At 38.2% G+C, this 27,355-nt stretch overlaps 1 protein-coding gene across 8 annotated transcripts in view; it reads right to left on the reverse strand.

Moving 5' to 3' along the window:
• RABGAP1 (RAB GTPase activating protein 1) overlaps positions 1-27,355 on the reverse strand; it is a 177,063-nt gene that overhangs the window by 26,208 nt on the left and 123,500 nt on the right. For 7 of the 8 annotated variants that reach the window (XM_050760652.1, XM_050760653.1, XM_050760655.1 and 4 more), the window contains 6 exons: positions 14,612-14,725; positions 9,706-9,780; positions 6,496-6,621; positions 5,746-5,889; positions 3,873-3,914; positions 3,393-3,521 (listed from right to left, as the gene is read on the reverse strand). In XM_050760652.1, coding sequence (XP_050616609.1) covers positions 3,393-3,521; positions 3,873-3,914; positions 5,746-5,889; positions 6,496-6,621; positions 9,706-9,780; positions 14,612-14,725 — 630 coding nt within the window. The remainder of the gene's footprint in view (positions 1-3,392; positions 3,522-3,872; positions 3,915-5,745; positions 5,890-6,495; positions 6,622-9,705; positions 9,781-14,611; positions 14,726-27,355) is intronic. The other variant, XM_050760654.1, reaches the window with a different exon arrangement.

The raw sequence follows: 27,355 nt of genomic DNA on the forward strand, positions 1-27,355 counted from the left end.
CTGTTCTTGGTACTGTGGATTCAGCAGTAAACCAAAGAGATGGTCTCTTCTGCTGCACAGCCTCCATTCCAGTAGGGGAAAATAAGGTAGGGTAAGGAGGTAACGGCATAAAAGGTTGGGGGAGCTGCTACTTTAGATACTGCAATTTGAGAAGGTGTGGATATATGAGCCGAAGACTGGATGAGGGGACAGTGAAGCCATGCAGACATTCAGGAGAACATTACAAGCGGAGAGACTGACCAGTGCAAAGGTCTAAGAACAGCAAGGAGGCCAGGGTATCTGAATTGGAAGGATAAGGGGGAAATATAGTAGGAGACAGAATCAGAGTTTAAGGAAAAACTCTAAAATCCAATGAATCTTTATGTATAAAACCGTTCACACCACAACAAAACTTAAAGTAAGAGTGGCGGGCTGGGTGTGGTGGCTCATGCCTATAATCCCAGCACTCTGGGAGGCTGAGGCAGGTGGATCACTTGAGGTCAGGAGTTTGAGACCAGCCTGGCCAACATGGCAAAACACTGTGTCTACTAAAAATACAAAAAAGTAGCTGGGCATGGTGGCACACCTGTAATCTCAGTTACTTGGGAGGCTGAAACAGGAGAATTACTTGAACCTGGGAGGCAGAGGTTGCAGTGAGCTGAGACTGTGCCACTGCATTCCGGCCTGGGTGACAGAGCGAGACCCTATCTCAAAACAAACAAAGAAACAAGAAAAGCGAGGGGCACAGTTAAATAAACTGTGGCACAGTGAGACAAATTCAAGCAGAGGAATTATATAACCATTTACGACTGATTATTTACACACAATATCTCAGTGAGGAAAATCTGTGTAATTGCATGAAACAGGAAGAAAAGTGATACTGTATGAACTCAATTATTTAAGAACGCATAAAAAACATTTGGAAAAAAAGGAGCAAAATTGAATGCGGGATGCCTCTGGGTGGTGGAAACGTTGAGTTTTCAGCAAAGGAGACATGCGATAGAGAAGAGCCACGTAGGAAGCCACTATGGAAACAGGAAAGGATGATGATGGTTAGATTAGGATGTTAATAATGAAGGTGGTAGTGATCAGAGTCAGGATATATTCTGACAACAGGCATAGATGTGGAGTGTGAGAAAGAGAGGAGTCAAGAGGACAGCAAGGTTTTTGGCCTGAGCAACCAGGTACCCCTAATTGAGACTGGGATACTGAGAAAGGAGTAGATTCTGGAGGCAAAGAAATCATCAGCAAAAAAGAGGCAGCATCCTCTTGTGTGCTGAACCAGGCTGAGATGGGAAGAGTGACTCAAAGAATCTCAGAACTCATTTGGTTCTATGCTTTGTGCAAACCTATTCTCTTTGAAAATATTACTGTAAAAATGTTTGTTATCTACCTAACAATCAGGGAGGAAATAATTATAGTCATAGCCATCGTTTCTTGAACCCTTACTAACTACCAGGCACTATGCTAAACACTGTACATACGATATTGTAGCTAATCCCCACATATAAAAGCATTTAACCATATTACCAAGCACACGGTAAACTATCATTAAGTGTTAGCCGTAATACCTACAAATTATATAACATTTTAAATGGAATGTAAACTTTGATGATTATTTTAATTACCAGAAGTTCTATTTCCTGTTTTTTTTCCAATCCACTATTCATTTTATATTATGATTTCTACTGTTTCTCTAGCTAATAGGTAGAGTTTTTATATTTCTCCTTTAACAGACAGGGGAGCCATTCAGAGGTCCTAACTTTATGCAAAGGCCTCACTTTTCTTTTTTTTTTTTTTTTTTTTTTGAGACAGAGTCTCACTCTGTTGCCCAGGCTGGAGTGCAGTGGCCGGATCTCAGCTCACTGCAAGCTCCGCCTCCCGGGTTTATGCCATTCTCCTGCCTCAGCCTCCCGAGTAGCTGGGACAACAGGCGCCCGCCACCTTGCCCGGCTAGTTTTTTTTTTGTATTTTTTTAGTAGAGACGGGGTTTCACCGTGTTAGCCAGGATGGTCTCGATCTCTTGACCTCATGATCTGCCCGTCTCGGCCTCCCAAAGTGCTGGGATTACAGGCTTGAGCCACAGCACCTGGCCAAGGCCTCACTTTTCAGCTACCTCCTAAAGGCCCAAAATCATATCCACTATGTCTGTGTGAGCATTAAACCCCTAATAGCTACACATAGTTCCATACTCCCCTGAGAGTAGTTGAGCTACTTTGTTTTAAATACCTGTGCATTTCTATTTCAAGTTCTTCCAGGCATTTAAACATTTCTTGGGGTATATTTTACTTAGCCTACGTGTTAAAAAAAAAAAAGGGTAATCTGAGTTAGCTCAGTCTGACACATAACCAGAATGAGAAGTAAAATATTATTTTACAGAAGCAGAAACTGAGCCCTAAATAAGTGAGCCCAGGGAGGTTGAGGCTACAGTGAGCTGTGACTGTACCACTGCACTCCAGCCTGGGTAACAAGTGTGAGACCCTGTCTCAAAAAAAAGCCCCACAGAAAATAAATACAATACAATACAATACAATACAATACAATACAATACAATACAATACAATACAATACAATACAATACAGTACAGTACAATGTTATGATAACACGAACACAATACCCTGTATCTTTTTACTTTAAAAAAAATTGTGCAAATCACAAATGCCATTTGAAGTGATAAAACGGAGTTTTCTTCATGTATCATTAGCTTCGTTTTAGGGAATTTCTGACCAGAACAAATTGCTGAAAGTTAAGGCCAGGCGTGGTGGCTCACTCCTGTAATTCCAGCACTTTGGGAGGCCAAAGTGGGAGGATCACTTGAGCCTAGGGTTTTGAGACTAGCCTGGACAATGTAGTGAGAACCCAAATCTACAAAAAAAAAAAAGTTAAAAATCAGCTGGGTGTAGTGGCACATACCTGTAGTCCCAGCTACTCAGGAGGCTGAGGTGGGAGGACTGCTTGAGCCTGGGAGGTTGAGGCTGCAATGAGTTATGATTGCGCCACTGCACTCTAGCCTTGTCTTAAACCAGCACAGTAGAAGAAATCATGAAACCTGAATTCTGCCACTAACTAGGTGTACGACTAGGGAACTACAACCTCTTTTTGTTTTGTCTTCAAAATAGGGATATTAATACTCTTCCCACAGTTTGGGGGTTGGGGGAGACAATGAGATTTCATTCATAGGATTACAATATATAGGAAAGTATTTTGGGGAAAAAAGGTTAAGAGTCATATAATACAGAAGAAAACATCATCACTAATATTTATATATTATAAATGTTAACATTAATATTATGTATGTATTATAAGTGTTATAAATATAATACATAAATAATTATGTATTATAAATGTTTGATCAGGAACAGTGAGACACTAAGTGAAAAACAGAATCTTAACTAACGCAAAATTATTTTACCTTCATGTTGCAGGCTAATTCCATTAGTTTTTTTGCATTTTCTTCTGAGCGGTATCTCTTAGGAAGCTGAACCCTAAAGAACTTCAAGGCACCTTCAAAGTCTGTCAACAGCAGGTCATCTTTCGAAGTCTTGAAGTAAGAAAATACAAACATATATAGAAAAAATGTGTTGCTATAAGGATGCACAAGAAGTTTTTTATATTCCCAGCACTTTTCAGCACTTTTACAATCCCCAGAAGATACTTCTTAACTTCTGTCAGAGCCACCTGCATACATCCACTGTTAGGGGTAATGCTAGATTTCCAGCACTTTTATAATTCCCAGAAGATATTTCTTAGCTTTTGTCAGAGCCACCTGCATACATCCACTCTCAGGGGTAGTGCTAGTGCACAGTGACTGCTCAGAATCAGACTACAATGAATGTGTTGCAAGTGCAGAGCAGGGAAGGACAGATAACTCGGCTAATAAATAAATGAGTACCTTTAATAATCCAAGGGCGACATTAAAAATGACACTTATTCCCTGAAAGAGAACAGACAAAAAGAACACTGTCAGCATTTATATCTCGACTACTATGCTATTTGTCCTCAGAATACCCCACATTTTTAAAGAAATTGTGAAAACTTAAGGAAGGAAATGAATTATCTCAGAACTACCTTGAAAAATAAAACCTAAAGGGCCATTGAAAAGCTGCTTAAACACTTAGTTTCCCATTTTTCTGAGAAAAGAGCTTTTCTTGTCCTATTCTCATATTCAATAATAAGAAATGCTTTTCCAAAGTATTCCATGCTTCCAAACCAAAAGATCAGTCATAAAGTTGTGATCTCTCAGGAAATAACTCCTGGGGAACTTTTCCTTTATCTTGTGCTGTCCCAATCCATGTACAGCAACCACTCTGTCCATAAGCCCTGTATTCCAGAACTGAATCTGCTCAGGGCTCCCTCCATTCTGCAAATCCTGGGACTAAGAACAAAGGAGAGGAAGCACTATCTGTTGATCAAGTTAAACTGCTTAAGCTGCTGGGCCTCAGTTTCCATAACTAATACTCTCCTAAGGGTTTTCTGAGATAATTAGCTGAAAAGTTTATGTAAATTACTTGGCATGCCACTGGCCCTTAGTAACTACTTAACAGATGGTTGTTTATACTAGTGAAAAGCTAGATACAATTTAAAGGTTTGTGATTAGAAATTGGTTACATAAAGTATGGAACATCCAAATAATGGGATACTTCGCAGCAACTAAGAAAAATGGCATATTTGGTAATATTTATTTCTTCTGTTTCTTAGAATATTTCAAGCTCACTGGTCGATACAAATTCTTTATGAATTTTTTTATGTTTTGAATATAGCATAATTAGAAAGGATAGTACAGATGTGTATGTTCAAGTACATGAAATTTAAAAAGGATACCAAAGAGTATAAATAACAATCATATTTTTAAATATACACATAGAGAACCACAATATATAGTGTTCCATCTATATGGAAACCATATTATTCTGTATAGTAATTATATATACACATATATGAACATACAAAAAAGGATGAAAGGCTACTACTTTTAACCAAACTGTTAAAAAGCAGCTAACCTACAGACAGTGGGATTTGAAGTATTTTTAATTATTTTTACTTATATTTTCTATAAACATATATTATTTTTATAATTATGTTTTTCTTAAACAAATAAATACACCACGCAAAATCCAAAATTACACCATGGCAAAGACTGTTATTTACTCTAATATCTATTTTCTCTTTAGTAATAAATCTCTAATTTTTAGCAAATTCCTGCTCAGCTTATTTTTTAAAAAGTCTCCCTTGCAGTTAGGTGTGGTCGTATAACTAAGTTCTAACCATAAAGTGGAAATACTGGATGGAACTTCCAGGAAATCTCCTTTAAAAACAGAGGATGCACCCTCTCCCATCCTCTAATCCTGCTGGCTTGAATATAGATATAATGGCTGGTGCACTACTCCTCCATATGGCTAACAGTCAGAGTGGAGGGAAGGCACGCTACTGCCAACATTCTGACTTCTTTTCATGAGAGAGAAAAAAGCTATTTTTTAAAATCACTGTTATTTTGGGTTTCTTCATTCAATACAGTCAAACTTAATATGAACTAATACAAATGTCTAATTCAGTATGTCTTTTCATATCAGAGTACACCTTTAACAAATATGATCATTAGCTTTAGTCCAAGGAAAAGTCACTTAAACCTAGATTCCCTAGCAATAAAATAAAATAAAATAACTAAAGAGACCAATTCTGTTTTGACAGAGCTGACCCTCAAAACAGAATTTGTTCTCAAGTACACTGCAAACAAAAGCCAAAGTGCTGCGGCCTCTGATACATACCTCACATAAAAGCAGGTCGATGATATGGAAGACCATGTAGAGAGGGAATTTTGCAGTGAAGAGAGTAAGAAACCACTGGGAGGCATACATGTGCGCTTCAAGGCTTATATCCAGGAAGTGGTTGTACAGGTCGGGAATGTATTCCTGAAATAGCAAACCAATTACTTCTGGGCACTTATGCATCTGTCCAATTCCCACTAAGGAGGCACATAAATCTACCAGGAATAGGTCAAAACAGTAAAATACTTGTGTTTTTCTAAAAATCTCCAAAGTGCTCAGAACACTTATCATCTGGTATTAAGCTGGCACTAAACTCTTTTTTCCAGACCACAAACTAGTTCTAAAGAAAGAGGAATCCCCAAAATGGTGACAAGTATTTGGAAAGTCTGTTTTTCCCTCCAAATTATAAAACATTTGGGAAAGTTTGTTTCACTTTTGTTACGAGATTCCTAACCAGTCAGCTTCAGAGCCTTGGGGAGTACTTCTTGACTGAGTTAGCTGTGGAAAAGACCCCTACAAAATCATCTGATCTTTTGGGAGTTTATCAGCTCACATCCATGAGGTGTGAAAGTTTAACACTTTGTTAATCTTTGCATCGTAATCACATAGTGAGAAGTGATAAAAATGAAACCCATCCTTAGCCACAAATCGCTAAGGCAATTACCACTGCTCCCTGGCACCATTTCCTCAATTTGGTGCTCCTTAGTCCTGTACTCTTTTTGTCAAACACAAGCTGGTTTCTCTTTTTACCTGCATGAGGCGCTCCAATTGGTAAAATTTGCAATGCAAATCTTCAAAGTTTTGCTTGAAAAGTTCCCTCAGCCCATAGTCAAACATGATCTTGACCAGAACACTGAATGCCTGTTCTTCAGGCATCTGTAACAGATAGGCAAGTTGTTGGGTAGGTAGGATGGTGGTGGGGAATCACAAAACATACAGAAGTTTTCTCAGGATATTAAATCCAGCTTTATATTATTGTCTTACCAGAAAATTTAGTGCTATGCAGAAACTCAGGCCTAAGGTTGTGTTTAAAACATTTATTTACTTAGACAAGGAATAGTTAACTCTGTCAGCACGGTTCCTGTCCTCAAGGAGTCTCCCACACAACCAGTATTAAAATAACTGTAATAGGAATTAGATATCAGTGATAATACAAGAACAGGAAGGCCTGTATCTGCCTAAGGCAGTCAGAAACAGACTCTGTACGAAGGATGGAATTTGAACTGAGCAGAAATAAGCTGATAAACAGTGCAGGTGTCATCTTTCCCAAATCCTGGGACCTCTGTTTAACCATTTTTCCTTCCTTAGCTGCTATTTCATTCTAGCAAAATTGTTTTTCTTCCTCGCTGTTGTTAAAAACATAGCTTGTTATAGAAGAACCTTACACATTCTAAGGCTCGCAGTAATGCTTCTACAAAAGTCTCCTTCACTTCTATTTATATTTATAACAATACCTACATTTTCCATAGTTTTATGATTAACTATTTCCCTGAGAACCTGGCAAGATACTTTCAAAAGAGAAAAAAGAAGCACTGGAAATGTTATTTAAGGATTGGTGTGAACGTAGCAAGCCTTCAAAAAAGTCAAGAAGGTGGGCAGGCTTCTGTGGAACAAGATGATGGAGGCGGGCTGAGCACAGAAATCACTGAGAAGAAAGCAGAACTAAAGAGCAAATCAGATTAAGTAGTAAGAAAGAAAAGCATAGCAGATCATTACTGGAAAGTTAAGAGTATTTGGGGCAAAAGCCCAGATTTTTGAAGTCTTTGTCATGGAAGGCAAATTTACTTTGCCACATGCAAGGAGATGTGGCCTAACCCACAGTGGTGATTCTGATGCTAGGTAGCCCATCTCCCCTCACTCTAAAACAAGCAGCAAGAGTTCAAAACAAGACATGGAGGGTCTGATTGGAAAACCCATTTTCAAGGGGATAAATGTCCTTGAACTGAAGGTGAGAACGAAGATAAATCACCCAGGCTTGTGGGACTTTGAGATATAAAGTTTCATTAAAACAACAAAACAAAGTAAAAACTTAACCTCTTTACTCATGTCATAGCTTTATCATATTTTTACATGACTACCAATAGCAACAAGCTGGGTTCAGTCAAGAAAAACCAAAGTTGCTTTTGTTTTACTTGTACAGGTTGAGCAACCCATATCTGAAAATATAAAATGCTCCAAAATCTGAAACTTTAAACACTGACATGATGTTAAAAGGAAATGCTCATTGGAACACTCTGGATTTTTGGATTTGGGATGCTCAACCGGTATAAAGTAAATATTCCAAAATCCAAAATCCACAACACTTCCGGTCCCAAGCATTTCAGGTAAGTGATACTCAAACTTGCATTGCAATCTACACAGAATGGCTTAATACCCTTGAATAACTTCCTGTTGCTTAGAGAAGCAACATTCAGACTCCTTACCTGGGCTCCAAAGCTTCCCCTAACTTTCTCCTCAACTCCCAATCACTCAGGATACTCCAGTCATACTGTTCTCCTTTCAGTTCCTCCCATACACCAACTGTTTCCCCAATTTAGGACTTCTATATACTGTACCATTCACTTTGCCATTAACACTCTATTCTCTACTCCCTTTTCAAATAGATCTATTATTTTCATAACAACATTTTTAAAAGTTAACACAGAAAAGTACAAAAGAAAATGATATCCCTTATCATTTTCCAGGCTGCTCCTTAAAGGTCACTTCCCCTGAGAAGCCTTTAATCTAAGACTCCCTTGTTACAATCTTACACCAACCTTTTTATTATACCTTAATAGCACCACTGAAAGTAATAAATGATATACTTGTGTGATTATCTGCTTAAAGCTAGTTGGATTCACAAGCTCTGTATCCATGAAGATTGAGACCATGTCTCTTATTTACCTCTGATCTTCAGCACAGTACAGATCATAACAGGTACTCAAAACTCTTTGCTAACATCACCTGTGTGGTATTCCTGCCAAGCATTTTAAACTGAATCATGAGAAAATGAGACAAATCAAGAATGTGGGACATTTTATATCACAATTTGTCTGAATTTTTCAAAACTATCAATGGCATGAAACACAAAAAAAGGCAAAGGAGTAATTTAGATTAATAGAATAAAGAGAAATGAAAATTCAATATTTGAATCTTCATTAGGTCTTGATTAGAAAAAAAAGCTAGACTCTATGGAGTAGACAAGGGGGAGAAAATTGAATGTGTACTGTGTATCAGACATTACTGAATCAATGTGGAATTTCTTGGATGTGATCACGGTATTATGGTTATGATACAGAATTCTGTTGCTCCCAGAAGGCATATGAATGATCAAGTATTTAGGAGTCTTGATGTTTATTATTTACTTTCAAGAATAATTTCAAAATAAAATTTAAGTAAAAAAGAAAATGTGTGTTTATGCAGAAAAGAGAAAAAGAGATGCAGAGGGAGACAAACAGAAAAAGCAATGTGGAAAATACTAATTGGTAAACTAGATAAAGACTGTTCACCTTAACACTGTTTAGAGTTTTCTGTGGATTTGAAAGAAAATAAAAAAGGTGCAGGGCAAAGGTGTTTGCTAAGCAAATGAATGAATAAAATGGTACTAAATGAAAGCCAACCTTTCTGCCTTCCTCCTACCCCAAAATACATAAATCTCAAAACAAATATTAATGACGATGGCTACTTTAGAGAAGATAAAACATCCCCAAGGGTTCAACCAACATTAAAGTCTCTCCCATCATCCTATTAATAAAAAGGAAGTCTACCCTTGTACTAGTTTTCAACATTGCCATTTATTCTCATCATATATCTCCTCCACAATGACATTAAGTTAATTTAAGGAAAAAGTTCCAGCTAGAGGAGTTAAAATTCATGCCTAAGAGTCTGTCCAAACCCAATATAAAACCATGCTCAAGCCTAAGGTTAGTATAAGCTGAGGCAGGCCATGTGTTAAGTCATAACAGAGACCTAATTACTCACATGGAGAAGGAGCACAGCAGCAAGAAATGACTGGCCCTGGCAATAACCAATCTCTTCATCATACACAGAATAAGCCTGGAAAATAAAACACACAGAGGATATGTAAATGAATGTATCCACTTGTGGGCCATGGTGGTACTATAGGACCTTGAATACAGAACCCTGGAGGATGCTACCCACACTGGGACAGCATTTTGACAGGCAATAAGTGGTGCCAATACTTCTCTCCAATCTTAATTTTTTCTTTACAATGAATACAGCTATCACCACTCCATTTCCTGTGGTGAAGGAGTAGGGAAGAGTAAGCAAAAACCACTTCTGCACTAAAAAAACTTTTCATATTTCCTTGTTGTTGTTCATGATGTTCCCTCTCTCTGCCTGAAACATGCACTCTTCCTTCAGGCACCAAACTTATTTCAATTCCCCCAGAATGAATCCCTCTCTTCTCTGCCTCTATGGCACCTGCTACACAAGCATGGTTATTATTATATTACCACCACATTGCATTACCCGGGAGGCGGAGCTTGCAGTGAGCTGAGATCCAGCCACTGCACTCCAGCCTGGGCGACAGAGCCAGACTCCGTCTCAAAAAAAAAAAAAAAAATTTTTTTTTATAGAGATGAGATCTCAACTATGTTGTGCAGGCTGGTCTCTAGCCCCTGGGCTCAGGCTATCCTCCTGCCTTGGCCTCCCAAAGTACTGGGATTATATGTGTGAGCCAATGCACCTGGCCCACACTGCATTTTTTTTTTTTTAATAGAGATAGGGTCTCACTATGTTGCCCAGGCTGGTCTCAAACTCTTGAGCTCAAGTGATCCTTCTGCCTCAGCCTCTCAAAGTGCTAGGATTACAGGCTTGAGCCACCAAGCCCAGCCCCACACTGCATTTTACATGTCCATCTTCTCTGCCAGACGAGTAGGCTTTGTGAGGGATAGGGTGATGTCCTATTCAACCTAGTCAGCACCTCATATACAGCATGCACTCACTAAACACTGTTAATGTTATTCATTTTTCTTTCTGGGAAAAGCTCTTTTGGCAAAGACACCAAAATATAATTCTTTCCACAATATCATAATAACTTTTCTGATAAGCGAGATTACTCTGAAAACATTTGTGGGTTCCTCTGGAAATCTTATTTTTATTTTTCTTGGCAGCAAATGATTACTACCCATCTCCTCTGAACATTATTTTGAATAGAATATTGACATCTAACATTCTTCATGGTTTACTCTTTGGTTTTTTAGTTCTTTTTCAGAGTTCTGTTTTTATATCTGGTATTTGTAGTTCTCATGTAAATGTGGTACAAAGGGAAATTCCTATATCTTCAAGATGTTATTCCTTGTTTGACAAATTTATTTCTTGTGAAACTCCTTTTGTTTTCCACTTATTTTTTGTGCCAAGGTTCCTCTGTGTTCCAAGAAAGCAACTTAGAATTGGGTATGTTTAGAATATATAACTCTTAGCAAAATATGGTGCCAATACTTAATAGATGCTAGTCAAGTTAATATGCAACCAAAGTTTATCACTAGCTTTGGTGAAACTATAGCTTTTAAAAATGCATATATTATGATCATGCATTCAGAAATTTTCATAGAATTCAATGTAATCTTATTATACCATACCCATTTCATCACAGTTTATCTGATAAGAAGGCTACAGGATGAGAAACACATATACTTTTCCAGAGACAAGATGTGCAAAAAGGGCTTTAGAAATTATCAGTTTATAATACAATGAGGCACCACTTTCCTATCAAATTAATAACAATTAACAAATGTTAATACCAGTATTAACACTGTGTTAAAAATGAGTAGTAATATATGCTAAAACAAGTCTTTGGAAAACAGGCAATGTCTCTGAAGATATCCATTAGTAGTTTTATCAGCCATTAGTAGTTTTATCAGTTACAAAAGAACAGAGGCTTTAGAGTTAGTCAGAGTTGGGTTAAAATCCCACAACTGCCAATGTCTAGATATGGATCTTTTCTTTCTTTTTCTTTTTTTTATTTGAGATGGAGTCTCGCTCTGTCACCCAAGCTGAGTGCAGTGGCACGATCTTGGCTCACTGCAACCTCCGCCTCTCAGGTTCAAGCAATTCTCCTGCCTCAGTAGCTGGGACTCCCAAGTAGCTGGGATTACAGATGCCCACCACCACACCCAGCTAATCTTTGTATTTTTAGTAGAGATGGGATTTCATCATGTTGGCTAGGCTGGTCTCGAACTCCTGACCTCAGGTGATCCACCCACCTTGGCCTCCCAAAGTCCTGGGATTGCAGGCGTAAGCCACTGCGCCTGGCCTAGATATGGATCTTGAGTGTGTAACTTACTTTATTTGTAATATGAGAATAAGCCTAGTATTAATATCACAGAGTTGATGTATTCTTCTCATTTAGTCCTCTCATTTAACATGCTCAGCACAGAGCTTCAGCAATTATGTATTAATAATAGGATGAAATTGTACTGAATTTCTATAGGTAGAAAATGGAGGGGAGGATATTTTTCAGGCTGATGGAAGATAAAGGAATCATACAGGTGTGAAATTATATGATATATTTGGAAAATGTTTGGAGTGTAAGTTTCATGTTGGCTGTAATGAAATCTGGGGGAGGAAAAGACATTTCACTAATTCATCAACACTTAATGAACACCTACTATAGACCAAGCACTGTGCCAAGTGCTACAGATGCTACCATATCTAAGAAATGATCCCTGCCCTTGAAGACATCACAGTTCAGGGGGAAGTTAGACAAGCGAATCAACGAGAGCACAGTGAGAAGTTCAATGTGGCTAATGCATACAATATTTGGAGAAGCAGCAATAAGGGCAAAGTCAGGATATAATACAAAGTATCTTCAACACTAAGCTAAGGAATCCAGGGAAATGAACTAGGACTTTTCATTTAATTCCATGGGTTATAAAGTAGCCGTTATAAAGGTTTCTGTGGAGGCCACTGAAATGATCTAATTCTGTGTTAGGCAAGGAGTAAAGAATAAACAGGCTAGAACCCAAAGGCAGAGCAGCTTTTGTAAAACTGCCAGCAATGTAAGATACTGGCCTCTACCAGGGCGGTGAAGAGACAGAATGAAGCTAAGGGAGACATCAGTCATACCTAACACAACCTAGACAAAGACAGGACTGAAAACTAACAGAAATGATTGTCTCCAGCAGGACAATGGTATGGGAGAAGAGGAGGACTATGTTTCATTTAAAAAGATACAACTTAATGTAATGTGGGTCTTGTTGGATCTTGATTCTACCCAGCCATATTAAGGATATTTGAATATGGAGTAGCTACTAATTGGTAAAGATGGATAAACTTATTTTTTAGAGATGTAGTATTAAAAAATTAGGATCATGATGTCTAAAATTTGTTTTAAAGTACTTCAGGAAAAAGGAAAAAAAGAGACAAAGCAACTGTGACAATACATTGACAAATAATGAATTAGCGTGGGGGATATTAACTATACTTATCAGTTAGACTAATCATTATATTAATTAATGTTTATGCTTGAAATTTTTCATAATAAACCATGTTTTAAAATGAACTCTATTTTTAAACCCATTCTGTTTGATATACTTGACAGACTTTTACATGGAGACTAATTGTCTGCTGGAAATTTAGACCTTGAGTTAATATAGATTTGAGAACATCTGTACAGTGGTGATAGCTGAAGCTCTGGGGGTGGAACAGATTACCCAGGGAGATGGTGTAGAGCTAGCGAAACTACCAACTGATCACCCAGAGGAAGGCCTCTGGTTTAGCGGCAGGTAGTGTGAGATAAAATGATGAAGTCAGTGAAGTCATGAGAGTGAGCCCATACCCAAGAGGCTGACATGTCTTATGCTCAAGAGCAGAAAGCTCTGCAAGGAAAAGCATCATCAAATAGGAATTAGAATATAGTGGGGTCAAAAGTATGTAACGAGGGACCAGAGGGAGTGGACACAGTGTTACTTTCCAAGAAATTCTGTAGTAAAGTGAGAGATGGCAGGGGTCACTGTTTAAGCAGGAAATAAAACTGAGAAGGGGCTAAAAAAGGATGATCAGAGAGGAAGATTACCACAGAAATCATAGTTTTATGTATCCTATGTAAAAGTTAAAATTAAATCTAAAAAATATTTCTCTAAACTCAACTGTCCTTATAGTTTAAATCATCTAACTTTTCACTGGTGAGCCTATCCTTTATTGCTAGCCTGTCCTAAAACCCGTTGTCATATAGCATTACGGACATGTCTCATGCTTTATCTGTACTTACTACATAGGAGATGCTAAATAAGTACTTGATTACTTTTGGGAGGAAAAGACTAAAGACGAATTCTGAGGACAGACGAAGATCGAAAAACTCCGTTCCTACCTCCTCCTTTTATAACCCAATCGCTCTAATGTGCCAAAATCTATTTGAAAATGGAATACTGAAATTGAACAGGTTATCACTTCCTTTAGTGTTTGGGTACAGATCTTTTGAGAGAAATCAGAATCTCCCATCATTTACTATGCTGCAGTGCTGTAAGTCCACCTGGATAGGCAATGACACTTCCCACTGTGAGATGGTACCATAGGTACCAAGTTCATCACTTATAAAGTGAATACTGAAAAGGAGTCTGCAATGTCACAGGGTTCAGAGGTTCTTAACATAAAAACAAATTTTGAAAGTCTAAATGTGCAACTGTCATCTAAAAATCTTGATTAGATAGGGAAAGGAAACCCTACCGTTTTATTTCTAATTATTTTCTACTCTTTAATGAGTCTAAAATTCTGTTCTCACCTTTGACTTTGCAATGTCTTCTCTCTTTTTTGAATTCTTGAACATCAAATACAAATTATACTTTGTAGTTGTTTCTTATATAATTTCAAAGCAGAACCACCACTCAAAATTGAGTCTTTTTTTTTTTCTTTTGACTTGAAATACCTTGCATATTTTATATAAGGAATCTTGTCCATCTCCTCCTGTGTCCTTAAAGTAGTCATGGGCTGGGAACGTTCGGTTAATATCCCGGGTGATAGCACTGTCCTGGGGAGACTCCTGTGGAAACATAAGGAAAGAGAGGTTTTAGTTAGGTTAGTTATGTAAATATTCAGGTTTACGCAAGGTCTTCTCATTTACACACTTTAAATGTTGCGGGGACATACATACATATATGCATGCCCATAGTTACTGTCTCTTCAGGCACCAACCACTCAAGCAAAAGCAAATGTAAAAGGGAAAAAAAGATGGAAGAAAAGCAACCCATTTCATCTATACACTTCCATATTATACTCCATTCTTACTGCAAAGAACTGCAGCTGCTGCCCCTTCTATTGTAAGATGGAAAATATGCTATTAAGAATGGATTTCTCATAGGAAAATACTCAAACTAATCGCAAAAGGAGGAGGTAAAGTGCTCCCAGTAGAAAAACTGCTGCTTTAATTGATGCTTTGGAATGAAGCCCATATGCCAGTTTTCAAATGGAAAAGAGTAGTTACTTAATTGGGGTTTGTCCTAGAGGCAAATGGCATAAGAATGCACAAAGCAATCTACTCAGAATGAACCAGACCACCAAATGCCAAGGGATTCAAGCAGGCTATGGGAAAATATCCTTTGCTTTTTCCAACGGACAAAAACTGTTTCCTCTTCTATAATGAGTTAACTAAAACTGAACAAATGTCAATAATGTCAACAAACCTTTGTAAAATACACCAAGTACCCAGTTATTTCCAATATTCTCCCCTTGTTAAATTTCATTTGCTGACACAGTAAAGAACTGGAATACAGAAACATGACCTTCTATTTTTAACAATGCAGTGTCTTCATAGCTAAGACAATAGAGTTGATTCTCCTTGGTAAGAATACATCATCATCAGTATACTACCAAAGAACATGATACCTCTGTTTTAAGATGAAAAATGCAAGTGCTGTTCTTCTCTTGTCCAATAATTTCTCTAGCCTTTTGGGTAATTATGTTCCCAAGGCCATGAATATTTTATGGTTGTGGGATCTGAACTAACTTTAAAGCCTATGCTCTTTCTTAAACAGTAAACTATTTATACCTTCAAGGAAGTCGCCAAATTGCTTTTCAAAGAGTTTGAGTGGCATATGTTACTTCTAGTTATTAACATAGTCTTAACAGTTAATGGCAGCTCAGGACTGTGGTGCTCTTCAACAAAAGGAAAAAATCCAAGGGATATCTATGACTACAGCAACTAATTACATGGTGGTAGCTTCCAGAATGAAATAGAGCTCGGCGTTGGAGGTACCTCCAAAAGTTGAGAAAGTGGGGGAGAGAGGGAGAGCAAGCGAGAGTGACCGACAGAGTGAGTGAGTACACGCACAGATTTTGGGGAAGGCAAGGTAGCTAGAACTGTAGGGTAGAGTGCTAGTGAGGAATAAGCTGAATAGAGAACTGAAGAGTTAGAAGAGGGGTCCCTATGAGACATGAATCATAAAAAAATGACAAACTGGATACTTCATCAAAATTTTAAAATCTTACTATTTAAAAAACTGTTTAAAATATGAAAAGTTAAGTCATAGGCCAGGACACAATACCTACAAAACATATTTGATAATAAAGTTGGAGACCTGTAATCCCAGCACTTTGGGAGGCCGAGATGGGCGGATCACGAGGTCAGTAGATCGAGACCATCCTGGCTAACACGGTGAAACCCTGTCTCCACTAAAAAATACAAAAAACTAGCCGGGCGAGGTGGCGGACACCTGTAGTCCCAGCTACTCGGGAGGCTGAGGCAGGAGAATGGCATAAACCCGGGAGGCGAAGCTTGCAGTGAGCTGAGATCCGGCCACTGCACTCCAGCCTGGGCGACAGAGCGAGACTCCGTCTCAAAAAATAAATAAATAAATAAAGTTGGAGTTGTATCCAGAATATATAACTCTCTAATGAGAAAGACAATTTTTTAAAAAGTGGGAGGGTGTAAATGATTCAGGCATTTCATTAAGGAAGATCTAACACATGGCAAATAAGCACTTGAAAAGATGTCAACATTACGAGTCCTCAGGGCAGTGCAAATTAAAACCACAATGAGACTCCACTACATATCTACAAAATGCTAAAATTAAGAAGTGTTGGCAAAGGATAAGAAACAACTGGAACTCCTATACAATGCAAAATGGTACAAACACTTTGGAAACAGTTTGGCAGTTTCTTACAACAGTAAACACAAAATTACCATACAACCCAATGATTCCATTCCTAGGTATTTACCAAAGAGAACTGAAAATATAAATGCATGAAAAGACAAACTCAATGTTTACAGCAGCTTTATTTCTAACAGCCAAAACTGGAAACAATCCAAAGAGAGTCAGATGAATTTAGGAATTCTATAAAACAACAGAAGCTCTAAAAAATGCTAAGAATGATAGACTGTGGTTTAAGACAACTATGCAGGTTAGAAAATTAAATTGAGAATGGAGAGGAATATGGAAACCTTCAAAATATTTTACATCAGTTACATCAATCATATCATACTGATGATGGAGATGACAACCCAAAAAAGGATACAGTTATTAGAGGTATGAGATTTGGGCTGGGCATGGTGGCTCTCGCCTGTAATCCGAGCAACTTTCAGAGGCTGAGACAGGTGGATCACTTGAGGCCAGCAGTTTGAGACCGGTCTGGCAACATGGTGAAACCCCGTCTCTACTACAAATACCAAAATTAGCCAGGCATGGTGGCAGGCGCCTGTAATCCCAGCTACTTGGAAGGCTGAGACACGAGAATAGCTTAAGCCCGTGAGGCAGAGGTTGTAGTGAGCCAACATCATGGCACTGCACTCCAGCCTGCGCAACACAGTGAGACCTGTCTCAATTTAAAAAAAAAAGAGAGAGAGAGGAGATGAGATTTGGAAATTCAACTGTACACAGGATGTAAAAAATAACAAAAAAACTGAAAATACTCTCTATAACTGGGTTCTTGTCAATCTGCCATCCCATATCCATTAATCATGGAATTATAAGAGAATGAAAGGGCCAAATGTCCTTAAGAGAAGGTCAATTTGAAAATTCACACTCAATTTTTGATGCCTTCAAGAATGATAATAAATTGAGGAGTTCCATGTGAATCATTTGCTTAAAATATTTGGCCTTAGGAAATATGCTGAAGAACTTGGAATAAATTCATTTGACTTGCTGGAGGCCACTCATGCAAAAATGATGCAGAAATTCTAATAATGATAAATTTAGTAAGTTCCTATCAGAACGATATTAAATTTGAAAAGGTTCGAAAATAAAACACAGCAACATTATGGATGATCCCCTAGAGGAAAAAAGCAAAGAGCTTTTGCAAAATAGTCAAAGCAAGTGCTTATAAAATTAAGCTTTATACAACAATATATATTCCTTTTCTTTCTTGTTTTGCTCTTGTTGCCCAGGCTGGAGTGCAATGGAGCAATCCTGGCTCACCATAACCTCCACCTCCCCAGTTCAAGTGATTCTCCTGCCTCAGCCTCCCAAGTAGCCGGGATTACAGGCATGTGCTACCATGCCCGGCTAATTTTTGTATTTTTAGTAGAGATGGGTTTTCTCCTGGTCAGGCTGGTCTTGAACTCCTGACCTCAGGTGATGCGCCTGCCTCGGCCTCCCAAAGTGTTGGGATTACAGGTGTGAGCCACAAAACCCAGCTGTATTCATTTCTAAGGAGTTAAACATAAATGTAACTGATGTAGAGAGCCTGCCAATTCAACACATATAACACTATTCATGGCCAAACTGATCGAGTCAACCAAATACATCCTCTCAAGGAGGCTGTAGTTAGCAAAATGGCTTAACAGACAAGTTCTTATAAATGTACTTTTATAAATGTACTTACGGCAACAGTGCACAGATGGTGACTTTAAAAGAACACGGAATGAATGGCAAAAATATTGTCAGTTGTTATGTTCTGAAAATTACTGCTGTTATAACAGAGGTAGGTTTTTTTTTTTGATCAACTGGTTTTGTGTTTTGGCTAATTCATTTATCCCAAGAAAAACACCTTTAATCTTCAGAAGAAAACAAAAATGCAATAGGATTATGCAGTACGGACATCTTGCAACTTTTTCTATAAAGGGTCAGGTAAAAATTTTTGGCTTTGCAAGCCATTCAGTGCTGCAGTTTTTCAATTGTTCCCTTGTAGAGCACCCATAGACAATACGTAAATAAACAAGCACTGCTGTGTCCTAACAAAACTTTATTTATAAAAGCAAGAGCAGGCCAGGCACAGTACCTTATGCCTGTAATCCTAGCACTTTGGGAGGCCGAGGCGAGTAAACCACTTGAGCCCAGCAGATCGAGACCAGCCTGGGCAACACGGTGAAATCTCATCTCTACAAAAATACAAAAATTAGCTGGGCGTAGTGGCACACACTTGTCTTAGCTATTCGGGAGGCTGAAGCAGGAGGATCCCTTGAGCCCAGGAGGTGGAGGTTGCAGTGAGCCAACACTGTGTCACTGTGCTCCAGCCTGGGCCATAAGAGAGAAAACCTGTCTTAAACAACAACAACAAAAACGAATAAACAAAAGTGAGAGGCAAACTGAACTTGGCCCTGAGGTGGTAGTCTGTTAACCCTTGTTATAAGTATACTACAACACATAATTTGTTATGGTCAGCATGACCAGAGAGAAGATTTTCGTTATGATTTTAAATATACTAACATGTTATTAATTTTATACATGCTTTGCCCTCAAAAACTCTGTCACAACCTGCTACAGCTTGAAATGTCTATCTCTTTGAACACTTTCATACTTTTTCATGTAATAACAAATGTTAAAAATGTTTGCTGCATTTTGCAAAAGTCAGTATATTCCTGTATATGCAGCGAGTAAACGTTTAAATAAAACCTTGCAATTGTAGTGGTATATAGTCCCTGATATTTCAAGCAGCAAAATAAACAGTATATACAGCTCATAAATTATAAACACATAAAATGACACCCATGAGACTGGCTAAAATAAAAATACCAAATGTTGGTGAGGATATGAAATTACTGGAACTCTCAATGGTTGCTAATGGGTGTGTAAATGATATAACCATTTTGGTAAAGAACATAGCAGTTTCCCATAAAGTTAAATATATATCTAACTACCATGACCCAGCAATTCCATTCCTAATAGCCTCATGTGTAATAGCCCAACTAGAAACCTCAAATGTCCATCTATAGAAAAAGTGATAAATTATGATATATCCATTTAATGGACTACTACCCAGCAATATAAATGAACCTCTAATACATGAAACAACACAAATAAATCTCAAAAACATTATGTTGAGCAAAAGCCCATGGTGACAGAAATCGAAATGGTTACCTAGGAGTGGGTGGGAAATCAAAAGAAAAGGGGCATAAGGCAACTTTCTGAGATGATAGAAAAGTTTACATTTTCTTTGATTGGTGTTTATACAAATATAAAAAATTGTCAAAATTCATCAAAATGAACATGTAAGGTGTATGTTCATTGTATGTAAATTATAGTACACTCACAAAAACTGTAATCTCACATTCCCCACCTCCCTCCACCAACGTTTCTCAACACTTCTCTATTCTTGTGAATGGCAGCAGGTTTTACCACCTTGTTTCTGATTCTAGCTACCATGAATGATCACTGATCTTGAGATCTCTCTGCAGAGTCTGGATTCTGTCTCTCTCTTTCCACTTCTAGTGCATCACCCAAAGGCAGACCCATGCTTCATCTTACCAAGACTAATATAACAGCCTAAATGATTGTCTTAGTCGCTTCGGGCTACTCTAACAAAATACTAAAAACTGGGTGGCTTATAAACAACAGGAATTGTTTTTATAGTTCGGGAGGCTGGAAATTCCAAGATCAAGATGCTGGAAAATGCAGTGTTTGGTGAAGGCTCGCTGTACGGCTCATAGGTGGCATGTGCTCACTGTGTTCTCATATGGGGCAGGGCAGCTCTCTAGGCCTCTTCTTTCTAAGGGCACAAATCCCATGCATAAGGACTTTGCCCCCATGACCTAAACACTTCCCAAAGGCCCCATCTCCTAACGGCATCACATTAGTGATTAGGCTTTTTTGGTTTTTTTTAATTTTTATTTATTTATTTATTTTGAGACAGAGTCTCGCTCTGTCGCCCAGACTGGAGTGCAGTGGCACGATCTCGCCTCACTGCAAGCTCTGCCTCCCGGGTTCACGCCATTCTCCTGCCTCAGCCTCCCAAGCAGCTGGGACTACAGGTGCCCACCACCACACCCGCCTAATTTTTTGTATTTTTTTAGTAGAGACGAGGTTTCACCGTGTTAGCCAGGATAGTCTCCATCTCCTGACCTCGCGATCCACCCACCTCAGCCTCCCAAAGTGCTGGGATTACAGGCGTGAGCCACCACGCCCAGCCATGATTAGGTTTTGACATATGAATTTTGGGGGGACATAAACATTGAGACCATAACACTGATCTTCCTTTATCTCTTTACTTCTACCAGCACAACCATGTCCGATTAATTTTCCTGAAATGCATGGACCAATCAGATCATTTGCTGGTCATAAACTTTTATGAGTCATTACTACTATGCACACCGGAGGAGGAAGTCCATGCCTCCTTCTCCATAATGACCACTTCACAAGTAGAGTGAACACCAATCTGATTTCAGAATACCACTTGAACCATGTAGTAAGTAGGGTCACTGCTGCAAAAGGCACCCAGGACATTCTGCTCTCTCTCTCAAACGCATGCTGGAAAATCCTGAGGATCTGGGGCATGCTGGGGGAAGACTGGAGCATTAGGAAGAGAAAAGCCTTTAAACCCAGACACATATTCAAGTCCAATGTGCTGCTGGTGGCTGCCAGTTAACAAATTAAACCTTGTTTTCCACTTGTCACTCTTCCTTGTGTTTCTATTTCTTTGAAAACTTAAAGAGAAAAAGGGGTGACTGGCATGGCAGAATTTGGGCATTGTTGGAAGGAGGTCTATTTAAAACCATACTCTAAAATATCAGCACTTCTTAAATGTATTCACTAAGCAAATACTGAGAATTAACGCCTCATGCTAAAATCCAAATCTCTTCCCCAAACATAAGCATTATAATGATATACCTTAGTGCATTTTAAAGCGAAAATCTAACTTTTGGCTTTCTTAGTATAATAAAACTTTTTTGTTTTCTTATTTTAGTAAAATTGTTTTGCTTTTCTGTAATAATAATACTGGAAGGAAAAAGAAGAATTTTACCATTCAGATATAACCATGGGTAATATTTGGCTGGCATATGCCAAACTTTTTAGGTTATAACCATTTATTTTTATAAAATGATTTTAGAAAATATGTTTTTGCTAACTACAAAATATTGTATCTTTTCATATTATTTGGCCATTATCCTACCTTAGTATTTTTAATGCACAGTAACCTGTCACATGGTCGTATCATAATTTACTCTGCCAAAATCTCCGCTTTGGGATATGCAGCTATTCTACCCCTTTTGCTATAAACAAGGCTGTAAAGTAGAGCAGTGATTCTTAAGGGAGAAAAGACAGTTTCCACAAACACTCCATTTCCCTGAAGATACAGCATAATCCTTGTTTTTGGATTTTGAGTGGTCCTGCTTATTTGCCCTTCAGAAAAGTTGTAACAATTTACAAACCACATTGATACCACTCTTACAGCAATTACTCTGTTCTTTAATAGTCATTTGTATACTTGTCCTACGCTCCTTCTAGTCTGTAAGAATTGAATCTAAAGTTGCAAAAAATTGCACATAAAGTTTATTGACTCTATCCTATTCTAACTGCAATACATGATTTGCTGTCAACATTTAAAAAGGTATTACCATACATACATTTGCTTGCTCTGTCAGTTGAGAGGGCCTAGAAGCAATAACATCCAGTAGCAAGGAGCACACCTAGCATCTATATTTTGGTATCTAGTATCATTTACTAACAAAAGGAACGAACCCTCCTTGGAGAAATGGCTGCTTCTAGGACTAGGGCAGATAGCCTGGAACATATTGTATTGGCAAAAAACAGGAAATTGTCTCCCTTCACCCCCACCACAAAGAAAACAAACCTACATCGATAGGGGTATGCCAAAGGGACACGGGAGCCAAGTGAAAGAGTTCCCAATCAATGGTCAAAGCTGGAGCAATTTTAGCAACAAAATAAACTGGGTTATATAAGTATAAAAGAAATGGCCAGGCATGGTGGCTCACGCCTATAATCTCAGCACCCTGGGAGGCCGAGGTGGTCGGATCACCTGAGGTCAGGAGTTCAAGACCAGCCTGGCTAAAATGGCGAAACCCCATCTCTACTAAAAATACAAAAATTAGCTGGGCGTGATGGTGGGTGCCTGTAATCCCAGCTACTCAGGAGGCTAAGGCAGGAGAATCGCTTGAACCCAGGAGGCGCAAGTTGCAGTGAGCCAAGATCGTGCCATTGCACTCCAGCCTGGGCGACAAGAGAGAAACTCCATCTCACAAAAAAAAAAAAAAAAAAAAAAAAAAGGAGAGGAAGAAATATCTGGCTGGGCATGGTGGCTCACATTGTAATCCCAGCACTTTAGGAGGCCAAGACAGGAGGACTGCTTGAACCAAGGAGTTCAAGACCAGCCTGGGCAGCATGGTGAAATGCCGTCTCTACAGAAAAATAAAATAAAATAAAATAATTTTTAAAAATTAAAAAAATAAAATTAAAAAAAAACCTCAACAAAACAAGCAAACAAAAAACACACAAAAAATTAACCAGGCATGGCGGCACATGTAGTCCCACCTACTCAGGAGGCTGAGGTGGGAGGATTGCTTGAGCCTGGGAGGTCAAAGCTGCAGTGAGCTGTGATCGTGCCATTGCATTTCAGCCTCTGTGACAGAACAAGACCCTGTCTCCAGTCAATCAATAAAAGAAATATCCAGGAGTACATACTTACATAAATAAATGATTGAACAAATAAATGGGGGAGAAGAGACAAATCCTCCACGCAGAAGAATCCCAAATAATTTATGTAGATACCTCACCTTCGAGGAAGGACAGCAAAACTCCCCACTCCTTAAGTGTGGGCTGTGCACAGTGACTTCCTTCAGAATAGTACAGTACAGTATAACACAGTGGGAAAAAGAAACCTTATGGTGGAGAAAACTGACAAAGATGACCTTGGCCAGATGATTGAGGTCAAAAGCAGTGATGTCACACTGACAGCATGTACCCTTGATGTCATAAAAATGGCGCTTTACCTCTGTATTATTCCTTCAGAATAGTATAGTACAGTATAACGCAGTGGGAAAAAGAAACCTTATGGTGGAGAAAACTGACAAAGATGACTTTGGCCAGATGATTGAGGTCAAAAGCAGTGATGTCACACTGACAGCATGTACCCTTGATGTCATAAAAATGGTGCTTTACCTCTGTATTATTCCTCCTCAAAATTCATGACTTCATGTCAGACAAATTTCACTTGAGGGATATTCTACAAAATACTTGAACAGTATTTCTTAAAACTGTCAAAGTCATTAAAAACAAGGCAAGCCTCAGAAACTGTTACAGTCAACGGGAACCTAAGGAAATATGAGACTAAATGTAATGCACTATCCTGGATGGAATCCTGGAGCAGAAAAAGGATATTAGATAAAAACTAAAGAAATGTAAATGAAGTTTGGGATTTGGTTAATAATATCTTGATATTGTGTTATTAATTATAATAAATGTACCATAAATACAAGGTGATAATAATAGAGTTAATAACAGAGTATACGGGAATTCTTTGTACTATTTTTACAGTATTTCTGTAAATCTAAAACTGTTCTTAAAAATAAAGTTTATTAAAAGCAAAAAGATATTACCTCCTTATTCTACAATATGGAAATTCAGACTTAAGAGAAATTAAGCCACCCAACTTCACACACCAGAACTTATTAAAGCCCTCAATAAAATGCTGGACTAAATTTGTGCAATAAAATTGGTGTAATGAACATTGTGGATATATGCTCAATAGTAATCACAGGTAGGCTCTGTTTTTGTAATTTATTTGCAGGTGATTTCTTTCTTGTCCCCAGTTATGATGATCTTTGAGTGTGTACAATAATACAGTGGTGAAGCTCTATTACTTTCTTAAATTTGAAGGCTCTCCTAAAATAGATTATGCAGATAAAAAATCTAAGGAAATAGTAACATTTGTGCTGTTTTCTTCTCCCTATCTTGGTTTTAAAAGTCTCCCATTAGTTAAAACCACAGTGGTACCACATTCTGTAATCTTTCTGGATGACTATTTTTATACCTTACTGTGAGAATTGGCTCACTGTGTAATTTCTCAGGATCAACAAGGTACTGGGAACTGTAGGAAACCCTTTAAATACACACCCTTTTGTAAACTCAAGTTGAAAAATAGAAAGCTAAGAATGGCAGGAAGAAAAAGAAAGTACCCAAACAAAGAAAACGCAGTGGAAGGCTGCCATGAGAAATAACCAGCATAGGGAAAATTATTATTTCCAAAGTAGCTTGTTGCCCAAAGAAAAAGTCAGTTCTTCTTAAGACTAACCCAGAATGTGACAGATGCTTTATTAAATGCCATCATGTAATATTTAAGAAAACAGAATAAAACAAAAACAACGCCAAAACCCACTCCAATACATTATATACCATGTCCTATCTTTACAATATACTTCACAAGAATAAAGTAACAATTTTTGGTTACATTTTCTTTTTAAAAAGTCAGCTACTGCTTATCAGAAGTCATTTTAAAGACTAAGTTTTTAAAATCCCCTAAACAGATGGGATAAAAATTCAAAAGAAGGAAAATGAAATTGAAAGTGTGGTATGCTTAATATAAAATAAATGAGGACCAAAAATCTCTCAGAGGCAAAATAATTCTCTCCTAATTACATAGCACTCATGTCATTTGTCATTTCATTTCAAATGTTTGGAAGTAGAACTGAGCAAAATAAAGAATGAGAATAAGACTGTTAAGCCTATGAAAACAGATGTCTTATGTTTGGGTAAAACCAAGATGGTCCTACAAAAGTCTGCAAAATCTGGAAATTTTATTTCAATTGGTCATGTCACATCTCAAGCACTTCCAATTTGATAGAGCCAAGAAAAGTGACAAAGAAAAACAGTAACATTATTTTGTCTCTTAATTGCTTTGTCTTTTAAAATTAAGTACTGAACCCATCTAAGGAATGCCTCACAAGAATTATGACAAAACAAAAACAAGGTGTGTATAGTTTTCTTAGCCTAAGATTTAATAAACAGACTTACAGGTTTCTATAAATTATCTGACTTTGTATGCAAAGTTTTTTGTTTCGTTTTCCTTTGTTTTTGAGACAGAGTTGCACTCTGTTGCCCAGGCTGGAGTGCAGAGGCCGTGATGTTGGCTCACTGCAACCTCCACCTCCCAGGTTCAAGAGATTTTCCTGCCTCAGACTCCCAAGTAGCTGGGATTACAGGCGCACACCATCATGCCCAGCTAATTTTTTTATTGGTAGAGATGGGGTTTCGCTATGTTGGCCAGGCTGTTCTCGAACTCCCAGCCTCAAGTATCTGCTCACCTCAGCCTCCCAAAGTGCTGGGATTACAGGCGTGGGCCACCGCGCCTGGCCTGTATGCAAAGTTTTGTGAGCATTTTTCTCAGAGGAGTGCTCAGGGTTTTAAACATGTTCACTAGAACGTTAAGCTTCATGAAGAGAGAGATTTCTGTTTTGTTCACATATATCTCTAAGCCCAGAGAAGAGTATCTGACACACAGTAAGCAACTGATAAAAACTTATTGAATAAATTAATTCTCAAAAGGATATAAGACACATAGTAAGGGTCAGAGCCACTTATCTAAAAGATCTAAAAGAAATTTTCTATTGCCAGATGTACTTTCACAGACCTAAAAATAATTATTTAAGTAACAACATGTAGGTCTATCTTAACAACCTTTTGAGGTGGGTTCTATTATCTCCCCCACTTGACAGATGAGGAAAAAAGTTAAATCACTTGGCTAGAAAGTAGGAAGCTAGCTCTGGAACCCAACTGGTCTGGTTTCCTAGATCACCTTCCTAACCCAAATGAACGTATTGTAAAAGTGAAAATATTCTGTTATCAGTATTGTGTTGGAGTTATAATTTCTAATATATTTTAAAAAATGCTTTTCTCGTGGCCAGGCACGGTGGCTCACACCTGTTATCCCAGCACTTTGGAAGGCCAAGACGGGCAGATCACCAGGTCAGGAGATTAAGACCATCCTGGCTAACATGGTGAAACCCCGTCTCTACTAATAATACAAAAAAAAAATTAGCTGGGCGTGGTGGCAGGTGCCTGTAGTCCCAGCTACTCGGGAGGCTGAGGCAGGAGAATGGCAAGAACCCGGGAGGCGGAGCTTGCAGTGAGCTGAGATTGGGCCACTGCATTCCATCCTGGGCAACAGAGTAAGACTCTGTCTCAAAAAAAGATAATAATAAAATAAAATGCTTTTCTCTTCCAGACTCTTATAACTAAAATTGGTATGACATAGACTTTGAAAATGAAGTTTTTTTTTTACTAATTTGAACATGCTTCCTTGTATGAAGGCCGCTCAGTGTTTATGAAAAACAGAAATAACTAAGGCCCTAGTAATATGTAGCCAGAGAAATGTATGACATTCTTAAACATAAAACCAAAGTGAGGGCAGGCACGGTGGCTCATGTCTGTAATATCAGCACTTTGGAAGGCCAAGGAGGGAAGATCACCTGAGATTGGGAGTTTGAGACCAGCCTGATCAACATGGA

This window comes from Macaca thibetana, chromosome 15 (assembly GCF_024542745.1).
Source record: "Macaca thibetana thibetana isolate TM-01 chromosome 15, ASM2454274v1, whole genome shotgun sequence".
NCBI classification, from domain to species: domain Eukaryota; kingdom Metazoa; phylum Chordata; class Mammalia; order Primates; family Cercopithecidae; genus Macaca; species Macaca thibetana.